Consider the following 22,505-nt stretch of genomic DNA (forward strand, 5'->3'; position numbering starts at 1 on the left):
TTTTTGAAAGGACAAAAAGATAATACACAGTTAGTGGCGCAACTAAACACTTGGGAACCCTAAAGTCAAATATAAAATGGGACCCACCAACCAAAAATGTAAATGGTATTAAAAAAATCTTAGGCAAACTACTTCCTCCCTTCCCATAAGGTGATCCCGTTGCATCGTTAATAAATTCATAAAATTAAAAATAATTCTATAAATTAGCTTTCTTAAAATATTATAAATTTATAAGTTAAAATAATATTATTTCTAGAGCTCTTTGTAAAAATGCTTAACCTAAGCATAATTACTGTTAATAGTAACAGTCTCCAAGAAACTACTTTCTCACACACTATGGTACGTCGATCGGCGATAACGAATTTCTATAAATAGGAAGAAAATTGGATATTTAAAACACTATTCTTGAACTCCATTTATTATTTAATCATAGCAATAATTTTATAATATTATTAAATCAATAATTCTTAGTATAATATAATATAACAGTATATTATACTGTTGTTAAATATATTTATTGGAAATTATTATATGAGAGGTGGGTTGTAAGTTATAAATTGAGTGGCTATTGACTAGATTATTTACAATTTTTTTTCGATACCTCTGCGTACACAGCTAAAAAATAACAAAAGCTATTTATTCATTGCAATTGGAACTTCATTAGTTATTGTTAATTATTAAAAACAATGTTTAATCTCTTTTGTTTTATTGTATATATTATTTATTATATATATAAATAAACACGAAAGATCTAATCTTGGTTTTTTGGGAGAGAGGCCTTCCAGCCCTTATAACCCCCACCCACTGGTTCTGTACTTGTATCCATTAGATTATTATAATCATAGATGAAATGTATTTTTTATTTAGGTGCGATGCGTATCTTACTACGGCGTATCTGCCGAAAAGTAAATATTCACAAAACAATTTATATTATGAGTACGTAAAAATAGTTCTCTTTTAACTTTTAAATGAGGAGACAAAGAATTATTTACTCCGGTAGATTATTTACCCACTCACGAATACGATTAATATTCACCCCAATACCATTAGAGCGATCCCGTATTAAGATATTCAGGACAATAAATTATCGTACCCCCCCCCCTCCTATGAAATTAATTCTTTAAATTTAAATTTAAACTTTTTTAATTAAGTATAATAAAATCATTAAAAATATACTATTTATTATTGTTATACATATATCTACAAATAAAATTAAGTATTTTATTTAAGTCTTTTTTGTTGCTTTTTATGTACCAAATGCTTCTAAGATTTTATTTTAAATACAGCGATGACAAAATATATTCCTGTTCCCCATTCACACAAACTTGACTATTTATCCTCCTCCCCCACTTATCATGTCCATGGTAGCAAACATGATAGGCCGGTGATCGGCTCAAACACACTTAAGTTCAAATAAAAAATAAATAAATAAATAAAAATATTATTTTCTACTATAAAAAGTACAAATTACGACTCAATGTAATTTTAAGCTGAGAAGACAATGGGCCAATATTAGTTAGGTACCTACTCGTGTTTTATCCGTTCGCGCAATTTGGGCAGAGCGATCGATTAATATATTTTCTTACGCGGTTTAATCGAACACTTAATTTCCGTCCAGAACCCTATGATATAAATCGATCACGGGTGACAATAGTGGTACCTATTTGTATATACTTCCGACGCCACCATACGTAGTCATAATAATAATAAAAGTAGTCATCCATCTATACGTGATAAATAATAAACGAATAACAATAAAATATATTTAATTATTTAGGTATATGTGAATTCACAAAAAAAAAAAAAAATCCTATATTAAAATTTGCACTCACTTCAACACAAACCGATCGATGCATGATTGAATAATAAGTATTTGTAATGTTAAACGTTACAAAAGTTGTAGATGAAAGGCATACCGAAAATAAAATATAATAATATAATATAATAAGAAATAATTAAAAAAAATGGTAAAAACTCCAAACACATTCAACGGGCGACGCGTGCGGCTTTTGTCTTATAGTTTGATGGCATTCACGGCCTTCACGGTGGCGGCCGTCTTCCTGGTGGCGTTTTTGCCGTTGGTACAATGGTCCGAGCACACGTTCATCTGGACGGTTAGGTTCTCGATCTGCGCCTCGAACGCCTGCGTCCTCCTGAACATCTGCACGTAGTTCATCTGCAACTGCCTTTGGTAACACAACACTTTCTCCTTTTCCTGGAACCATTTCAGCCTCTCCTGGTCCCAGTTCTTCCGTTCCTCGTTCAACAGCCGAATCAGCTTGGCAGTGTGTCGTTCGAGTTCTCTGAGCTGTTCCAGTCTCGAGTCCGCCTCGGTTTCTTTCTTCGGGAACAGTGACAGATCTTCGATGCTACACTCGGAAAACTTGTTCGACTTGTTCAACTCGTTCTCCACCTGCGAAACGCGCTGTATTAATAATAAAGCCATAATTATTTATCACTGTTACGTCGAACAGTGTTCTTTGTTGCATTGTTTAAATCCTTTTTTTTCTCACTCAATGCTCAATGCTTTTTGAAGCGAATAGAAGTAACATTGCATACATCAATTGTGGTACGGACGCTCACTTATGATCGTGTGTACCACGACACACGTGTCATACGCACAAAAATAAATAAATAAATAAAAAAAATTCCGAGTACGGTTGAAAATATAATTTAGAGAACAGTACTATGTGAAGGGGGTTTGGACGCTACGATAGGCCGTAAGAAGTAAGTTTTCTACTGAAAACTACCGGAGGAATTTAAATTGGCACCGATAAATGGGTTCGTAAAAAGTCAAAGCATCCGATGGATAGATGATTTAACACAGTGCAGTGCAGGTACAGAAATCAGATTAATACTAGATCGAGTGCCGGAAGGAAAAAGGTCACGGGGTCACTATCGTTAGTGATTATCGTTAGTAAGGGATGAGGACTGCAAGTGGGATGAACTGGTGATAGTGACGAAAACTTTTGAAAGTAATATAAAAGTCGGAACAAGTAGAAGATTATAAAATACCGATGTACTGCAACGTCTATGCGTGTACATGTATACACAAAATATCTAATATTAATAACTCGACGTACCTGTTCGTTGAGTCGTCCGACAATCGAATAAAATTTGTCCTCTGCTAATTTGTCGCAAGTGTTGTCATCGGCCACGCCGTCAACGCATCGTTCTGGACGTTTACCCTCGAGTTCTTGAATACGCCGTTCTTTCGATTCGAGCTTCTGTAACAGGTCTCGGACTTCAGATTTTAACGCGATCACTTCGTGGCATTTCACGGTAAGTTCGCTCTGAAAATTAAACACAACAAATAAAAACAACGCGTCGAAAACGCCTATGACAAATAACAACACGTTACACATTAGAATGGTCCTTATTTTTTTATTTAAAGTAATCGGGCTATCTTCAGAATTTGTTCAAAACTATAAAAAAAATAACTTATGTTTAATTTCAGAAAAAATGGTCAACTCTAAGGCGTACCTCGAAGGGGTTAAAGTTAAAAAAAATTGTGCTTTTCCCGATTTTTGCGTAATTTGAAATTATAATCTAAAATATATATGATAGCTAAAAAACTTATAGAATAAGATATTTTTTAAATTAAATTCACTATAAAAATTGTTACTTATGTTTTTTTCATTAAATAACATATTCAAATAAAAAATTGAAAACTAGTTTTTACTCTATTTTATATTGTGTTATTCAACATGAATAAGAAATTAACGTGAAGTTGAATATTATACATAGGTACATAATGATGTATTATTATTTATAATAATAAAATTATTTAAGTTATTCAAGTTATATACTAACATTTAACAAATAAATAATGCTAATAATTAAAATATACACATTCTGGTATTCAATAATATATTATATATTATACATATATTAGGAAGTGAAGTTAAAAATTATTTTTTTGGATATCTTTTTTTTTTCATCAGGATATATTCAAATATATTCGGGATATAATACATATATATAAACAATATAAATACATGAAGGTACGCTTTGTTTTTGTCCACGCGCGACTTCACTACTTACTTGAGTATCTTTCAGTTGTGACTTGACGTGTGACAGTTCTCCGGATTTCTGGCAGAGACCCCATTCGGTTTCCTCGAGTCTTACCTTTAAATCATCAATTTCTTTCTTTAGGCCTGTCGTTTCTGTCGCCAAACGATCATTTTCTTCTTGCAGTCTTTTTTTATCGTCCTGCAACTAACGCAAAAAATCATTTTTATAATGAAACAATGATCAATGTTTCTGTATATTCACCTTGTACGTCTGCATCATGAGCATCTGTTCCAGCTTCAGTGATTTTTGCGCAGCCGTCTTAAGCCGACTATCGCCCATTGCTTTGATCCTTCGTAGTTCTCTTTCCCACGCATTTTCTTTTTCTTGGTACACTCTAAATATCACTTGTTCGTTGTGTTCCATTGTTTGTCGGAGGTGTCTCAGTTCACGGTCCCTGTCTTTCAATACTGTTTCCATTTCGGACAGCATTGTCGATTCGGACGGGGAAGGTGTCAAGTCTAACAGGCTAGCTGACCCTTCAGACGCGGAACATCGTTTATTGAGCCTCGCGAAGGACTTGGAACTGAACATAATTATACACGTCAGTTGCATATGATTATTATACATTAATACACATTAACAGCGCATATATTATTCAATACCTGGGTCGGTAATCTCTATAGGAACTGTACGAAGAGGATGATTTAAAATCGTCTTGCTGGCCCAACCGAAATTTGCAGCTGGTCTGAGCGGGCAATGATGACATCACCATTGGTGATGCTGATCGTAGTTTTCGGTCCAACGTCCCGGAAGCTATCATATTTGGTTTTTTTAACTGATGCAGTTCGTTGGTACCTATGTTAATTGTTCGTTTAAAGATTTAGTGATTAATAGTTACCAACGATTTACAATGGATAATTAATGTAATTACAAAGATCTAGCGAAAACGGAAACTTATATGGTGATTATAGTTGTATAAGAGTTTTAATGCAATTACACCCATTTATCTCTATTATGATTAGACTCATTTTATGATATGGCGGTAAATTAAAATGGTTCAATTAAAAATTATACTCCAGTTAGATTGATTATTAGACAACATTAAATGTCTTAAAAAATAAAATAAATTTAAAATTAAGTATCGATATAATTCCATTATATTTTATGAGGCATACGAGTCGCCTATAGCCGATTGGACCGGTTGTTAAATATGCTCGATTTGATTTCAGGCGTTTGGCATATAATTCATCGTTTTATCAAATTTAAGCTGGTGTTAAACTAGGCGAGTCAGCTGTAAAAAGAACATGTGCGACTCCGGTAGAAAACACCGCGAGGAATAGGAATAAAAAAAACTATACTCGTATACATACGTACAGGCCGCAACTAATGAATAATTTAAAATATCGGATTTCTTTACGGGGAAACACTACACATAATATTATCGTTTTACTGCATCAGTGGTCCAGAATCAAGATAATAGGAAACATTACTGTAACACTTACACCGTGTTTGTTTTTCGGGTGTAATAAACGTTACATGTTGGAAATTACTTACTGCCATATAGAGGTCTGTGCGAGGATCTAGCCAGAATAGGCGTGGAGCCATATCTTTCTCCGTTGTCGGTGAATCTCATTGAACCTGGTTTGAAGGCCACTGGACGTATAACACTACTTCCCTGCAATAAAACATCAGTGATGAATACAGAGGATCACAACTTTTTTTATTATTATTACAGAATTTAAATAATTTACTAATTAGCTGCCGTGGATCTAATATTTTTTCATGGTGGGTGTTATTTTGCTAACAATAATCCTTAATGTATGACTTCGGGTATGACTATAAAACTATTAATTTGGAGTTTTAATGTTTCAGAAAATCAATTGTGTTATATGCAAGTATTTAAGTTTGCGGAAAATTGTTTATTTAATATTTAATTTATTATTACAGTATACATAATGATGTCTGAATTCTAAGTAATTTATAATAATATAAATAAAGTTCAATACGTGCAATGGTGGGTGCTTCAACCCCCTAATACCCTAGCTCCCCATAAATCCACCACTGCTTGTGTATGGATAAACTGTCAAGTAGCCTTTAAAACATACGTGTAGTTGGAAACCGAATTTCGTATAGCATTTATAAAACATTCGGTATTATCTAACATGTACATGTAAACAAGAGATCAAAAAATAACCGATTTCTATTTGTATTGACAAATGTTTATCGATCGTGTTTATTAAATGTATACTAAATTATGTATGTACAGGTACTTAAACGTGCAATAACGATCAATACTTTTTCATCATTAAAGATTGGCACATAGGCTTCTGATATGATATTTACATTTTTAAATGTTGTTCTTCCGGTTTCGCATAACGTTCCTGTTTTTGATCCGATTTTGTAGTATACATCGTTGTATGTATAAATTAATTCTGCGCATGTGTTTTTTTTAACTACAGGCACGTGCGGAACACCGCCTCCAAATCGAGTTCCTGTTTTTTTAAGTTTTTTTTTATTTATTATTATTTTTTTATTATTAATAATTGAACTTGAATACAAATGTTTTGTATATATATACCATATATATGTATGTATACATGAAACGCACATACATATAAAAATACGATGTATAAATAATATGCGCCGTGCGCAATGGGCACCCTGAGGCTCGTGGCACGGTTGTAATTTCGATCGGTAGACGTTTTATTAAAATAGGAAAAATAATTTTTAAAGAAACGCTCACATTCACATAACAAAGCCGGAGGCCACGCATTTAAAATGTCTTTAAAACGATTGATATGATGCCGGTCTCATGTATTCGAATACAGGTCAGAGTCGTCCGGAAAGTAATAGCCCGGTGGCCCGTTCGTCCGAGGGTAGATCAAATAAAATCGAAGATTAAAAAATGCAAACAAAAATAAAGATCGCACCATCGCAAAACACGCGCTTATTGTTAATAGTGTATTACTTACATTGCGCGTCATACCGTCTCCGGAGTGATTAACTCATCGATGATTTAGAATATTATAAGGTACAACATAGAATAGTAAATACGCACGTTAACATTTACGCTTTACTTCAATGCCGAGGAACGATGATAAAACGGTTGTCGTGGTTATAGTAGTTACTTAGACGACGATTATTCTAAGCGAGAATGGAAAACGAGAGTTGAGGCATAACAATTTTCCTGATGCAACTTCCTCCGGATATTCGTCCATGCTTTGACGTCTTTTTGGAACAGCGATCATACACGTCCCCTCCGCGTTAACAATATTAGCATACCAAGTATATTCAATACTTTGTACACGCGTACTAACAAGATTATTACCAAACCGATTTTTAAGAAACTCAATGTACCTCCTAAACCGTAAATCCTCAATATCTGCTCATTTTAAGTCTTAGACGATTATCGCACATTGCAGAGTACTATAACAACAATTTACCTCGTGATATTGCTATAAAATATACGCTATTGGAACGTTTGTTATTAAGCATGTTGCATAAGACGCTTTGCTCTCGTCGGCAAATGTATTATCTCATGACGACCACCATCAACAATTCATTGTGACGAAGTCTAAGAATGAGTCTAAGAACAATGATTTAATGACATTTACCTATTGTAATGGGCACCCAATTAATATTATATTACAAACCGCGTATACATGACATAATTAGTGTATTATTTCATTACATTCACAGGTGTATAGTTTTTTTTTCATTGTACATTTGCAATTAGTAGTCGAAAAAAAAATATAATAACATTATTAATGTTACATAATAAACCTTTGTTTTCTTTTATGTAGGCACCCGAGAGCCAAGATATGTTCTTATTTAGATTGTTTTCATTCTTGGAAGCACACGCGTATAAATATATTATTAGTAAAAGGATAAGTACGATTTTTTCACTTTCTTTTTTGTGAACTATAATCGCACACGTTTCGGACGAGCCCATAATAGTTAATAGTTAATAGTATACATTTTCGCCGTATCTTATGTATAACAATCCACGCATACCATACGAAATTAGTTTAGTGACACGGGTTTTTTCTTCAAATATTTTATTGGTTTACTATAAAATGTATTTTATACAATGTAATAGAAAATTATTCAAGGTTTTTTAGAAGTAAATAATAATAATAACTACCTACTTATTCAGTGTGTCTATTTTGTTGATAACGTGGCCATCATTGAAATGTTATAAATACGTTTATAACCCTACCAAACTGATTTCTTCATAAATTCTATGTATGATACATGTTGAAGTAGGTACAAACTCAATAAAAAATACATTTGACGTTGCAGTTGGATAATACAGCTTAATTATTTTATTATTTTTAATTAAAAATGTTTTAGATTCTGTGCGTAACGAGAATTTATGTGTTTTTTTTTATGTCCATGTAGGTTACATATTATCACATTAAACGTCCAACCAACATTATTAAGAGCTTTGGTTTTCCTACTATATCAATTATCTTTAGAAATATAAACTGATCCCCCAGGTCTCTTTTATTCAAAATTGTTTTTTTGAAGCTCCAAAAATCAATACTGTAATACCATTCATCCATCCCTTTACCTCACCTGACCGTGGAATTTCACCCGATCAAGGAGTTTCGCCTTTTTTTAATTTGAATTAAAATTCTAAGATGAAAACTAGTGCAGCGTTTTTTAAACTTTTTTATCCGTGGAACCCTTTTTGATGTCTACATTCATCATGGAGCCCCTACTTTTTTTTGGCTCTTTAGCTTTTTTTAAGATTATTTGTAAATAAATTATAATCATACAATGATATTGTGTAAAAGGTATTTAATTCAAAAAATATGTTAAAATAAAAATTAAAATAATAATAATTGTGTACATATATATTATAATTCTTTAATAATAATTACTTTAATTAAACTAAATATAAATTTAGACTATTCCATATGGCTTATGCATTGTTATTAATATACAACATTTTTTTTTCTATAATGCAAACAGTTTTTCAGCATTACTAATCTTTAGTTGGACATTTTAAAGTAATTTTCTTAAACATTTTTAAAAAATTACTAAAGCTTTGCGGAACCCTGAAGTGATCTCTATCGAACCCCAGGGTTCCGCGGAGCACAGTTTAAGAAACGCTGTACTATTGTATTTAGAACTGATGGAACCTACAATCATGGAGTTATACGAATATCAGTATAAATTAAAAATGTATTATTATTATTAGATATGTAATTCATACGGGTAGCAAGTACTGAATGTGTCGAATGAAAAATATTTTTTCTTAACTATACCTACAACACAGCTTTGGAAAAAAAATAAATCGCATCAAAATGTACATGAGTTGTAAACATAAAACTTCAAATATTACTGTCGGCATCGTTGTACCTAGTTTATAACGATCTATAATCTAAAACTAAATTACAGTCCATAGATATTCAGATTATGATCGATGATCTGATTTTAAATCGAAACATGTTCAGAATTTCTAACAGGATTCTCAATTAAAACGATATTATTAATCTGCGTTCTGAATTTTCAAAAACAAAAACTTTTAACAGCAAATAAATTCACTAAATACAATCGAATAAGGTCTCGTTTTCGGCGTGTTTCCGAGTGATACAGATCGTCGGGAAACGTACAGAGGGAACGACAGGGATGTCACACGCTGAACCGCGAAAACTGGACCCATACTTCATCGATTGTAAACACGTTTGTATGATAACGACGAAATCTGTCGCGACGGGGAAGAGAGACCAATAGACATAAAGAAGAGATGGAAAAAAAAACCAGTCGGTGTCGGTATACCGTAGCACAACTGTGGGCGTTCGGTTAACGCATTCCCACGGTCTCCGTCCCCGAGAGGAGAGATAATGCCGCCGCTGCCGCCGAGGATTGTAAATAATTTTTCGTCTCCGCTCTTGGATCTCCTTGTGTATATGTATAGATGTAACATGTACACCACGCCACACACGAGCCCGCACGTACACGTTATTACTGCGACGACGATATCGCCGTGCGTTGTTTGCAAATTATTATTTTTCGTAATTTTTCGGTTTTCCAAATGTGTAACCGTTATGGCAACTGGTTTTCATGCAGCCCACTTCGGACGAATGCACAACCGTCGAAAATTTAATTTATTTTTAAAAATCGTAGTCGCCGTTCACGCGCGCGGCTCGCGCGCTCACACACATATACACGTGTACACATATATATTTTATACACTGTGTTCGTGTCGATTACGTTTTCGTGTGTAGTCGTACCATTATTTCTCCTTCTTACCCGACGGGAATTACAAAGAAAGCAAAAAAAAAAAGAATAAAAAAACAACAAAAAAGTCGTCTCCACGCTCGAGTGAGGAGATAGTGCGTGTGTACACTCATTGCTTTATGTACATTTACACGGTCAGTACTCGGGAGTAAACCCTAATCGATCCTAGCTGCTGCAGGATATGTATGTAAAAAGTAGGTAAAACGATATGTGTACTATAAGCGCCGGATTTTCAAATTCTTAAAGCCGCACAGTATTTTTTCTACACAACGTGTTGAAAAATTCGAAGTAAACCGTCAATTACAAATAATTTTAAGTTGCCTAACTTAACGTGTAGGCGTTTAATAACGTATGGCGCATAAAATTATACAACCTACAGGTTACACAACGGAGCAACAAAATAATAAACACTCCAATTATAGCGCACGAAAAACAATTATTTCGACTACCGCGTCGAATGCGATTGTGGTTCATAGTGATATTCTGAAGTTCACGCCGGGCCGAAAAATAACGGTATTAAATGTTTCGACTTTGTATCGGCATGATGAAATAATTATCATATTGATATTATTTCAAACGAATAATAGAACTTTGACAGGACTATAAAGAACGCGCTTAAAAAGTTACTGCGACTATTAATGGTGTATATATATGTTTGCAGACTTGGGTAGTATTCCGAATACAATATCCGGAATACTGTATTCAGAATACTTTTTAAATACTTATTTTGAAAGTATTTAATAAAGTATTTTGAATAGTTATAACGAGTATTTTGAATACTGTATTTCGAATACCGTCAAATCATCTATTTTTTAAATGATTTTATTATTTCTCCGTCGAATCTTGTATAAGCTAATATCATATTTATAATTATTGTAAACCATAAACTATAACAGTTATGTAATATAAAAGTACAATAAAATAACATACATTTAGTCTGCAATTTCAAATATTTCTGTTGAGTGGACATCTATTGTTTTTATAGTATGAAAACTAGAAGTATTTTAAAAGTATTCGTAATACTTTTGAAGTATTCTAAATAATGTATTCGGATACAATTTGTGTAAAGTATTTGATTACATATTCAGAATACTATTTTTTGTAAGTATTCCAGTATTCAATCTAAATACTTTTAAAAAGTATTTTACCCAAGTCTGTATGTTTGTCGTTATAAGATTCTCGAATTGCGAACGAACAATGTCATGCAGTATTATTGCAGTCGGTCGAGAATCAGACAATTTTTGAGCTTCCGATTGTTGTTGTGATTTTCGATTTTCTTTCTTCTGGCCAACGAGAGGAACGCGCTCGCCATGGGTTCGGCATTGGGCCATCGTAACATGTTTATACACCGTCGCACTATCGAGGGTACAATATCGAAGGCATTGTTACGTCATTTTGTATTAAACGTAAAATAACGTTATCGTCGTCCGCGACTGCACGATATTGTACCGCACGTCATACGGCGGTGAACGAACGAACGGTTCTGAACGAATCTCGTGCAATCGCTGAGTGACGCGCGTGCGGCGACACGTTTGTCGTCGTGATCCCGTTCAATCGGTGATGCGCAGACCTATGGCGGGGTCGCATCAACGCCGTTGCGTTACGGCGGGCAGAATCGGTTCGAATAAAAGCAATAAAAAAATGCTTTCATTTGGGACATCGGGCGGGAAGCAAACGCTGCCGCGAAAAGGTGAACACGCGTCGATCCGGCGACCAACGTAATTAACCGGGTTCCGCTGTAACGGGTGTGGGTGAGTTGCGGCCCGGCGTGTCGTTTCCAGTGTTGGAGATCGGTGAATTCCGGCCCAACAATATTTTAGCTATAGGCGAGTTGCGGCCCGAATAATTAACATTACTTATGTACCTATTGGCTAGTAACTATATGTACGATGCGGTGTTAGCTATACATTTAGTGATAAACGAATAACGATAAACGAATTGTTCGATACGTATGGCAAGTTATATCTTTATATAATGTAGATCGTTTTATTGTATTATCTGTTGTAATAATATAATATGTATATATAATAATTTATAATTATTATATATTATATTCTAGAAACGCAAAATATTATTATATTTACAAGCTTATTTTTCACACATTTTCTTTTTATTATTATTTTAACCAAAACAATAGCTAAAAAATGAAATTACTATACGGTATTATTAATTTACGAATATTTTTTTTAATTTATATTCTTGAAATGACAAATAATAATAATATACGACAATACTAGAAAATACGTAGTATTAATAAATTTATATCGTGATGTTTATATACATGTACTATGTATAGTATATATTATATATGTAGTACATAGATTATTGTATAGGCCGCAACTCGTACGTACCTCTCATAAACTCGGGCCGCAACTCGTACGTACCTATCATAAACCCGGGCCGCAACTCGTACGTTACTTAGGGTTTGGGCCGCAACTCACCAACACCGGCTGTAACGCCAATTGTTACGCGCCGCTGGGTATTATCCGCCACCCGCGTAACCCACCGAGTAGTTACGTTGTTGAACGCGCACAGCGTACGTTTCTGCGTAAAACGTACAACAACAGTATCGTTAAGCCGGGTTCACATTTCACCGTGACGTGTATTTTGCCAGACCGCGTGCTTTGAAAATGTGTGATACCAATATATTATCTTATGGTGATGCTATCAAATTTTGGTTACATATTTTCTCAGTTTTTTTTATTAGACATGAAATATTTTCATAAGTTTCGATAAATAATAACTGATGAATATCAAATTATATTGTAGAGGGTATGTATTGTATTATCATTAGGGCTCGGAACTTAATGCACTTAAAAAGTACTAAATATGCATGCACATATGCGCTTAAAAATGTACAGATATGCTTCAAAAATATGCACTTAATTTTTTTTTTTAACGCAAAAATGTTCATAAATAAAGATATTTTATTAAATATACTCGTACATAACGGTACAAATGTATTAGTATATTATTTTGTTACGTGCCAACCGTTTGATCCGTGATTTCAGTACTAATGTCTTAATCAACGGTTGGATGTAGATATAGTGAAGAATAATTAAGACTCTTTATAATAATTTAATTTATTAAACCGATAAAATTATTCTAAATGCAACAATTTGTAAATATTCCAAGTCCAAATAATTTAGACTAGAAATTATTCTAAGTCCTAACAATTATAACTTATAAAAATAGTTTGAAATATTTCTTAAGTCCGGACCATGACATACACTGACGTGAAGGTGCTCAGTGCAGCATAGCCAAAACTCGTCTGATTTGCCCTTGTTTTCGGGTCCCTTTTATATCTGATATATGCGAGTGTATGTGTAAATCCCAAGTGTGTGTGTGTATATGAAAACTGATAATAAAATAAGATAATTTTCTGTGAATTCTGTATTTGTGAATTATCTCTCGACCGGCCCATATTCAATGACGCACAGACCCAGGATGTGGTTACTGTCGCTCTTATTACTTATTTTAATTTCCCGTACAATAACCATGTTAATTTAATAATCTAACTTGTCCACGGTTGTGGTTTTGATTAGCTAAATAATTATGTGTAGTTTTGATTAGCTAAGTAATTGTAAATAGAATATGTGTAACCATCCATAGATGTGTTCTCAGGAACTCCCTTATTATATAAGTGTTCATGTATGACTACGCAGGTAGTCTAGATATAAATATATAAAATAAAATAGCTTGAAATTTGAAATTTTTTTTCAAAATGTTTCCATTAGGTTTTTCATAGTGTCATGAAAATAATTTCAAGGTTATTTAGCAATAAATTGAATAGCCCAATAAAATCATGCAAATGCAACACCTTCCGAGCCCTTTGTTACTATAAATAATGTTATCATATAATATTAAATTATTACTATTAAAATCGATAACCACACGCTCAAAAGTTGGATAAAATCAACTTCACGGTATCTTATGGTTAGTGAGGTAGCTTGTGATTTATTATACGGTACACCTTGGTGTAACAATATGGTTCGGCCAATCAGAGATAATTATTTTAGAAGACACGACACGGCACGGTGTAGTTTGAACCCAGCTTTATGCGCGCACGTGCGTTAACCACACGCGCCAAACCAGTCCGTGCCCGCGGTCCACGGCGTACCCCATAAGCACCCGTGGCGGGACGTCGCGTACAGCTGACGCGTTCACTTGCCGCGCAGAAATTCCAGTGAAAAATAACGACGATGAGGGGCACTACTACTACATCGTCGTCGCATTGGCGACCGAACTCCGATAATACGTGTGTCGATGTGTAATGCGAGCGATACGTATACCGAATAGAAAGGACTTTTTTTTTTCTTCTTTTCTTATTAAGGCCACGAGCGCCTATTATGTCGACAGTGCGATACGTGTGTGCACACGTTCAACAGCGGACCCCCGTGTATTATGATCGTTTTGTTATTTATTATTATTATGTTATGCCGTACGTTCCCGTACACGTTGTGCTTGGACCTAGACGACAAAGAACGCCCTTACGTGTTACTTATGGGCATTACGTATGTTGCCGTTTTGCAATTAATATATATTACAATATCCACGTACGGTTGCGCGAATACATTTATAATACCGCAATAATGTACACTAACTCTGTGTATACGTGATTCAAATATAATGTAAGTAAAACGTTATCAACGGTGACCGTGGTATGCGTGTCCTAAACGAAATTGCAATTTTATTTTATTCGTCATTGAATAAAACGCAATGCGCAGCATTATGTTTGCATTGTTCTGGGGACCGTCACAAAGTTCAAATAAAAATACTCCACATTATAATGTGGTAAATATATTGAAATTGTGTTTATAATCGATTTATACAATTTATTCGCTGTTAACAATACGGTAGCTGTTGAACGCAAGAAAAATATATAATCCGGGGTCTATGGGTTGAAAAAGAGTTTCGTATTACTTTAGAAATTTACGTATGAAAAAAAATAAATTAAATATAGTTTATGATACGGGATCGCACAAGTACATCAACTTGGAACTCATGAACATAAATATGTACCCACACAAAAACGATATTACAAGTGAATAAATGTAAAGATATCGTGAGGAACGTAGGGTTGATACTGTACACGTCGATGGTAATTTATTATTTATGTGTAAGCATATTTTTAAGTTTTTTATTATATCGTTTTTAGTACCGAACGATAACCTTAAACCATGTTACGTATAGTTACGACGCATAGTAAAAATTATATCAATTGATGGGTTACATAGTGGATGCGATCGCGTTTCACTTTTACTGCATATTTATGTGTTAATCATATTATTTCCGCTATGCATATTAACATAACAAAGATAAGCAAATGTCATCGCTATCATTTTGTCGTATTTCACATTAATCTTTGTGCACTTTTGACATCAAATGTTGACAACTTTGTCATTTCATTTAATATAACGTTAAATTATTAACTGGTATTATGCACAACTACGTGACGTATAATAGTGTCTTAGACGTTTTAGTAGTCGTTTTCTTTTTATATACAACCACAGTTTTATATACGTTTTTCTTTTTATAAAATATAGTGTATACGCACCGTCGTACCTATAAGTATGTACATAAACTATACATAAACATCTCTTTGAACGTACCATTACAAAAGCATTAGAAAGTGAAGTTATTACAAAAATAAACATACGCCTGTCACACTATACGTGCAAAAAACGCCGGGTCTTTGAAATTGAACGTTACTGATTTCAAAATGGTTTTATTTTCATCCAAACACTCATAGCTAATTTTTATAATCTGCATTTGAATGGAAATATGGTATATACGGTTTAAAATAATAATGTTAAGTACTGTAATATTTCTTACTATATTGTAATGTTACTAATTTTCTTTAACGATTCGATCTGATAAATTCTAATGAATAGGTATATTTTATGCTACAATCAAATTTAAACGTTGAAGTTCTTACCGCACATTAATATGTTAACTATAAACGGGTAGCCGATTTTAGGCGATACAAGGTGAAATCAATTAATATCAAACCATGTTGACATATAAGTATTTCGTGTGTTATGCCGTTAATAAATTACAATTTGAAAATCTAAAGATATTTCCAGACATTATCTACACACGTATCATTAAACTGTTTAGCATATAACATAATTTATAATTCTAAACCTAATTAACAACGATAATTACCGGTCAACAAGTTCATTGTATAATATTTTTTATAATTTTTTTTAATTTTACTTTTATCAAATACCTTAAAGCTATGCAATTATAAACGCAATGTAATTTTAAAAAAGTATTTGGTTTGGTACTAATAAAAAACCATAATTAAGATAATATTTTAAACATTACTGATAGTACAACTCTACAAGAGATAGTAAATCAATAAATAAGTAATCGAGTAGACACGCATATTTATTTTTTAATATTAAGGAACTATAGAAATAAAAAAATTAAATGTTAGCGTTTTTTCGATTTGTTAACTATGCTAATAAAATAAATACTGTGAACACAGTATTTACACAAATTCAGGTAAATTTCAAAATACTTCATTGATTTAAAATGATAAATATGTTTGATGGAAATCGTATTAATAAAACGAGCCCAGACTCTTTAATTTAATTTAATACGCAGATATTTAAGTTATTCTAAAATTATAGCAACATTAAAGAAATATTTTTTTAGTATAACCAAGTGGGTAAACTGAAAGTGTATACTGTGTATTATTAATGCAATATGTTCGTTTACTAACGATTTACCCAAAAAATCGTTTGTACACAATTATCACGCATTCTAGCCGATTGAAATTGGACAGTCAAATAGTTATTTTTTTTAACTTTTCTCGTACGAAATTCTGTTTCTTTTATTTTTACTATCTCGGTAAAAATCATTTGTGATCATGTTTTATTGTTTACATATTGAATTCCAATACATTATATTAGTAACTGCGGTATTTTTATTATTCTTTTTGTCCATTCTTTATTTTTGACAACATGACAACCCAACGTCGTTTTAACCCGACGCAATATTTTATTGGGTGAAAAGGGTTTGAACAAAACAAACCCGTATACAGATATATTACATAGGCATCGTGCACTGGAAAACAGATATATAATATGTATGTTTACCTTGGACAAGGAAGAAGTGATGTGCGGCGGGGTAGGAGCAGGCGTGGGCTGTTGGCTCCCTCGACCACTGCTGGGCGACGGCGGTGGCGCCGAGTCGGGCGATGAGTCCTCCGAGAAAAGGGTCTCGTTACCGCTATCCATGTTCAATCCTCATAACCAGCAGTTCTGGAATGTCACGGAAAAAAAGCATTTTTAGTGAATAACTAGTCCGACGAAAACGCATGTATACATATATATATATAAAACGTGTTTATTTTTTTTAGAAAATCTTACGAGCCTATAACAAACGTACTATTACAATCTATAAAATATTATAATAATGATGATGATTACATTAGTGTTGTGTAGTTATAGATATTTAAAACACGTCATTGGCTGCGGCCGAGGCGGGGAAAAAACCGACAGCGCTATATGTATAACTAAACGTAAAATAATTGACAGGTGCACGAGGAAAATCGAAATATTTTCATCGATGGAATTCACGTTTAAATATCCGAAATCGCTTGTTACGATGGCGGTAGTTTCATCCAAAAATGTGCTGTTGTTATAAACACAACCCAGCACCAACAACACACAACACGCGCAACCGATGGAAGGAGAGGTACATTTCGAGGACAACTGTAATAATCGTATCTGATGTAGTCACACAGTGAATTATGAGCCACGTGATAAGAAAAAAAAAACGATAGGCAATCACAATAAACTGTATAGAATAGGTCAAAACTTTGAACAAAGATCGACACGGCGTATATTACGAGTATATTCACCCATTTGTTTTGTTGGTGTTATTTTTTTTTTTTTTAGAGCGAAACGAAGAGTTCACATCGATTATTTTACGTAGCGATGTTTTAATTAATTTGTTTTTTTACGAACGCTTTTCGATGTAACAAATACGCACCAGAAGTCTGGTATTGAATACCTCGTAAAATCGGAAATTGAATCCAGGCTGCGCCACGGCGTTTCGAAGTTATTACACAGACAGGGCCGGACTGAGCAAGGCGGGATACCGGGAGCTTCCCAGTGGGTCGTTTTTACTCGCCGCAAATTTCTTTAATTTTTAGATTTATCGGTTTATGCTCATTGTGTCGACAGGCATAGACGCATTTTCTAATGCCATTTTGTTAAAAACTGTCTAAAATTAAATAAACGGTCTTTTCATTTTTAATTTATAATATTAAGTGTTCAAATTTTCAAAATAATATACAATTATATATGTTTTTATACCTTTTTGGTATATCTAAGTTGGCCGTTTTTTTTTTTCACGGTAGAAATTTCTGACCCAGTCCTGCCATGTACACAGAAGAAAAAAATAAACCAAAAACGCACCGATGTGTTCCGTCTTAAGAGACCTGCGGACACCGTTTCCAGTGCGTTCGATACCCATCGTACACGCGTTAAACCTCACATATATTCGAACACGCTATTCATACGTCCGCGTAACGTGGCGACCCAACGGTCAATCGGCGGCGCTCGAAGGAACGTTCGCGGCCTCGCGGTATAAGCGCACACGCGCGCGCTTTGAATACACCTATATACACGTATAGTACTTATATATATATATATATATATACTGTGTGTGTGTAGTAAACGGTTTATAATCGCAGTGTGCACCTGTAGCGTTAACGGCGAAAAGAGTGGTCACCGCGTGGTTATACACGTACGTATACACCTATGCGCGGATAAAATAAATATACGAGCATATAGATGTGGATCGATTGGAGCGCGTTTTCCCCGGGGCCAGGACAAGAGAGGAGATATGATTAATTCGATTCAGCTATTGTGCGAGCCGCGCCGCGGCGTTCGCAACGCATGCTCGCATGGGTTGATGGACGTATAAATATCGCGCGGAGACCGTTAGATTAATTTTATTTTTATTTTTCGTTATGCGTTTCGGATCCCGGGCATAATGTAAAAGCGGAATTTTGTACGGACGATTTCTGTGTACGATGTTTAACAATAATAATAATGATACGTAGTGCACGTATAGGCCGGCCGCGTGCGCGACCATTGTTTTTGTGCGCGTTTTTTCGCTAAGAAAGCGGACCGTTGCTGTTCCAGCAACCTATGGTATATACAAGTATAAACGTAAAATAAGACACATACGACTATTGTATAAAGTATACCACACGCGCGGTACAACCGTATAGGATTAATAATAATGCATCATATATTATACGCATTACGCTCGCAGCGGTCCGAGTGTATGCATACAATAAATACGGGTAGGCGAAGAGAATTTTCTACTACGTCAATATAGTAATCGTTTTCTTTTCATTTTTTTTTATTTCCATCTTAGCGTTATAATTGCACACGCGGAAATTACGTTACCATTAGCCGATAACCGTAAAGTCCTCAGCAAATTACAGTTGCCGTTTTTTTTTTTTTCTCCCTCGTTTCTTTACGGACGTGTCGAAGTGCACGCGGCGCGAATTTCCGATGCGTAATTACCGTTTTCCTTTTCCCGCGATATATAGACCCGACCATTATAGAGACGATTTGTCGTCTCCGCGCCACCCTTCATCGGGCATATTATTCGCAGTCGTTTTCCCGTGAATGCCTACCGAGAAATTACAGAGACGACGACGTTGAGTTCCCATCGCGCATGTCCCGATTATACGGTACAATTTCGTCTCATTACAATATACAGTCATACATATATATATTATAATTGATGGTAAATCTAGAACGTTTTTGCATTTATACGTCAATCCGTTATACTTTGTGACGCGACCACCATTTTTTTCCGATCCGACTGGTATTATACTACACGTTATACTGGAGAGCAACATCGTGATGTATAGCTAACCAGAAAGATCTTTTTTTAGATTTCCGTTCGTCAGATCTATTTCTATAGATATGCGCACAATCTTCGTCCACGTATAATATAACGTAGTGATGATGTAAACGAATGGGAAAATTGATCGAAACTAAAAGAAATGTTTTATTGTACCAATATAAATCACGTATACATACAAAAATAATTGATCAAAGGAATTATAGTATATAAAAGTTTGTACGGTTTGATGTTATAAAACAAGAGAGCTATTTATTTTACTATAACTCATTCCCATTATTTAGGCACTTATTCCTCGATAGTAATTAGAAGTAAATAGGCGAACATTTTCCAAAGTATATAATGATTAACTCAAACTGTTAGTTAGGAAAACATTTACTGTTTGAAAATTACAGTTCAAATTTCTAAGTATAATAGAGTATAACTATAAATAGGTATGCGCCTACATCCATATTTCAAATCGTATATGCTGTTGGCTTGACGCAAAGTAGGCTACAAACCAAATTACACTTATCTATTGATATTTATGGTATTTAGTCATTATAAGATTTTTAAGTAGTTTTTTTATAACCAGTTAAGTTACCAGATTTAAAAGTGCGGGACGCAGGTAAATACCTATACCGGTGTAATTACCATATTTTACTAATATTTTGCACTGTGTGTGTTTAACTTTTTGAGATGTTTAAATATTTCCAATAACGATTACATTTTCGAAAATATTTGTCATCAATTCCCTTTTTTGGACATGAATATATGCTGTTTATATATATATATATATATATATATATATATATATATATATATATTTTTTTAATTTTGTTAGATAATAGAGTACACATGTATAAAGTCACATAAATAGAAATACCATGATTGGTTAAGTTTAATATGGCATAAGTATTAAAGTACACTGTAACCGTATAAACACATATAAATTACCAGCCTTTATAATGTTAAAATATATATGTGTTCGTTTCGCATGTTAAAATAACACATAATGACCAGCTCATTAAGCACATGGATTGATAATAGGTAGGTACATATAGTGTGTACCAAATTATTTCAAATACGAGTATGAAGAATGGAAATGTTTACAGGACTGTAAGAGTTTCATTCAACACGCACTTCAATCGATTAGCGCGCGCGCGTGTGTATAGCTACGACGCTTCTGTAACACATCCCTACAGAGTGAAGTGTTCACTGTTGTACTCGATTATAACGACTTTTTGGACACTAATAGCCGGTACGTTTGTACATATAACCGGTCTCTCAAGTGGGTATAACCTCTCCGCTAATTTCACGGCTAATTTGTTGTGACGTCATTTAAATCGTTTTTTGGGACGTTAAAGTCTCCGCCGCCAATGCTCGCCACCATGGCGCGATTACCAGTGTCAAGGTTGCCGAAATATGCATTCAAATTGCTAAACAGCTATGAATTATGCACGCACAAAAATAATGGCCATTTGCCGTATTGGAACAGTAAAAACCGATTAAAAAAATGAAAACAAACTGTGCACGAATTATCTCGTAAAAAAATATTTGCAATAAGTATTTTATCTTAATTTTGACGATATTGGAAAAACAAGAAAGACATCAAGAACAGAATGAGTTTATTGTAAAAACTTGTATTTTAATAATTACTGGCTCGCGACATACTTGACTCACTTATATAAAGTCATATATTATCCATTTTTTAAAACGACGTTTACGGTCGTTATTATCGATTAAATATGAACAGCGTATTTAATTATATACATTGCTCATTAATAGCCGTTTTATAGGTGGTAGCACTTTTGTGATACCTTTGTTTGAAATAAATCATGTCGAAACCGGCTTTTGCATGATCTGCCATAGAATATACGTCTCAGCTAATATGTTTTATTCATTTTAATAATTGTCAAGACATTATTGCTGTGAAACACCTAACAATGATTTCAGTCATAACACTAGATAGTGGATGGCCTGGTTGGCCCAGGCTATTGGTTTGTTCTCATATGATTTCAAATATACCCAAACGTAATTTTACAGGCTTTCAAGTCTAATTTTACTAAAATCCACCACCTCCATCAACTTAAATTATATATAATCAATAAAAATAAAAACGAAAAGACAAATTACTAGTTGAGTGTGGAGTAAACTGATAAAAAAAAAATTCACCGAGACTGCATTCAATCGATTAGAATAAATTTGATATTTTTTTTAGCTTTTAACAACTTAAAAAAAAATAATAAAAACAATCGCTCTAGTACCAATTTCAAATAATTTTTTGAATAAAAATTGGAAACCGATGAGCATACACATAGGGTCATTAAAAAAAAACGTACAGAGTTCAACCATCGCACATC

General features: G+C 33.8%; 1 protein-coding gene across 1 annotated transcript; it reads right to left on the minus strand.

The window, feature by feature from the left end:
• Positions 1-1,749: 1,749 nt before the first annotated feature.
• LOC112690799 (leucine zipper putative tumor suppressor 2 homolog) lies at positions 1,750-17,534 on the minus strand. Its single transcript, XM_025564891.1, has 7 exons — positions 17,370-17,534; positions 5,569-5,689; positions 4,677-4,869; positions 4,276-4,597; positions 4,045-4,218; positions 3,084-3,293; positions 1,750-2,413 (listed from the first exon to the last, which is right to left on the minus strand). Exons 1-7 carry the CDS (start codon positions 17,508-17,510, stop codon positions 2,015-2,017), a joined length of 1,560 nt encoding a protein of 519 aa, XP_025420676.1. The 5' UTR covers positions 17,511-17,534; the 3' UTR covers positions 1,750-2,014.
• Positions 17,535-22,505: the final 4,971 nt, after the last annotated feature.

The sequence above is a fragment of the Sipha flava genome, unplaced genomic scaffold (assembly GCF_003268045.1).
Source record: "Sipha flava isolate LNK unplaced genomic scaffold, YSA_version1 52185_pilon_pilon, whole genome shotgun sequence".
Classification (NCBI taxonomy): domain Eukaryota; kingdom Metazoa; phylum Arthropoda; class Insecta; order Hemiptera; family Aphididae; genus Sipha; species Sipha flava.